The sequence below is a fragment of the Myotis brandtii genome, unplaced genomic scaffold, assembly GCF_000412655.1.
Source record: "Myotis brandtii unplaced genomic scaffold, ASM41265v1 scaffold888, whole genome shotgun sequence".
Lineage (NCBI taxonomy): Eukaryota > Metazoa > Chordata > Mammalia > Chiroptera > Vespertilionidae > Myotis > Myotis brandtii.
Window position 1 is genome coordinate 774,343 of NW_005371636.1, and position 1,442 is coordinate 775,784.

The following is a 1,442-nucleotide window of genomic DNA, read 5'->3' on the forward strand; positions in this document are numbered from 1 at the left end:
TTGTTAATCCTCATCCAAGGATATTTTTCCATTGATTTTTTTTTTTTGAGAGAGAGGGAGAGAGAGACACATCGATTAGCTGCCTCGCACTTGAACCCGGACCAGGCCCAGGGGTCGATCCTGCAACCAAGGTGCACGCCCTCGACCCGAATCGAACCCGGGGGGCCCTTCACTCCGCGGTCCGCGGCCCTACCCACTGAGCCAAACCGGCGGGGGCCTGGCTCCCGCTCTGACATCAATCATTTTCTTAAAAAAAATAATAATTCTTTCTTGTGGTGATGACGTGAGAACCCGCCCGCAGTGGCTCACAGGGGCGCCGTCCTGTCTCCGCAGGTGGACGACCAGATGAAGCTGCTGCAGAACTGCTGGAGCGAGCTGCTCATCTTGGACCACCTCTTCCGGCAGGTGGTCCACGGCAAGGACGGCTGCATCGCCCTGGTCACCGGGCAGCAGGTGAGGCGGGCGCCCAGCCGGCGTCTTCGTCCGAAGCACGTTCCCAGCCGCAGGGCTGCCTCGGGGCCCTGGGCCCCCACGTGCTTGGAAAGGGCGGACGGCGGCGGGTGATGGAGGAGATCTCGCAGCCACACCGTGTCCCCGGCTGATGGTTACCGGGGGCCTGTCCGTCCTTGCGGGCAGGATCGCAGACACCCGGCCGAGGCCGGCCTGCTGGGCTCAGAGGGGTCCAAACAACCACTGAGTCAGAATTTGCCGTCGGTCCGGCCGGCCGGCGTGGCTCAGTGGTTGAGCGTCAACCTAGGAACCAGGAGGTCAGGGTTCGATTCCTGGTCAGGGCACAGGCCCGGGTTGCGGGTTCCATCCCCAGTGCAGGGCGTGCAGGAGGCAGTCGGTCCGTGATTCTCTCTCATCATGGATGTTTCTATCTCTCTCTCCCTTCCTCTCTGAAATCAATAAAAAAATATATTTTTTAAGAAATAAAGGCCAGGGACTCCGTGTTCTGGTGAGTGGACGGCACTGTTCCTACTCCGGCATCACCCCAGTCGGTGGACAGCTCGGCCTCAGCCCGGCTCGGCCAGCACCCAGGACCCTCAGCGTCCGGCCATAAATGGCGTTTTGTGTGTGTTTGTTTGTTTGTTTTGCTAATCCTCACCCGAGGATATTTTTCCATTGATTTTTAGAGAGAGTGGAAGGGAGGGGGAGAGACAGAGAGAAACATCGATGGGAGAGAAACACATCAATTGGTTGCCTCCTGCACGCACCCCGACCAGGGCCGGGGAGGAGCCTGCAACTGAGGTACATGCCCTTGACCGGAATCGAACCGGGACCCGTTGGTCCACAGGCTGACGCTCTATACACTGAGCCAAACAGGCTAAGACATGGTGAGCTTTTTTTCTTTTTTTTAAAATATATCGTTATTGATTTCAGAGAGGAAGGGAGAAGGGAGAGAGAGAGAGAGAGAAAGAGAAACATCAATGATGAGAGAG

At 57.3% G+C, this 1,442-nt stretch overlaps 1 protein-coding gene across 1 annotated transcript in view; it reads left to right on the plus strand.

Moving 5' to 3' along the window:
• The window catches only part of NR5A2 (nuclear receptor subfamily 5, group A, member 2), a 64,387-nt gene that overhangs the window by 41,769 nt on the left and 21,176 nt on the right, over positions 1-1,442 (plus strand). The window contains exon 5 of the mRNA XM_014532354.1: positions 334-560. Within this exon, the coding sequence (XP_014387840.1) occupies positions 334-560 (227 nt within the window). The remainder of the gene's footprint in view (positions 1-333; positions 561-1,442) is intronic.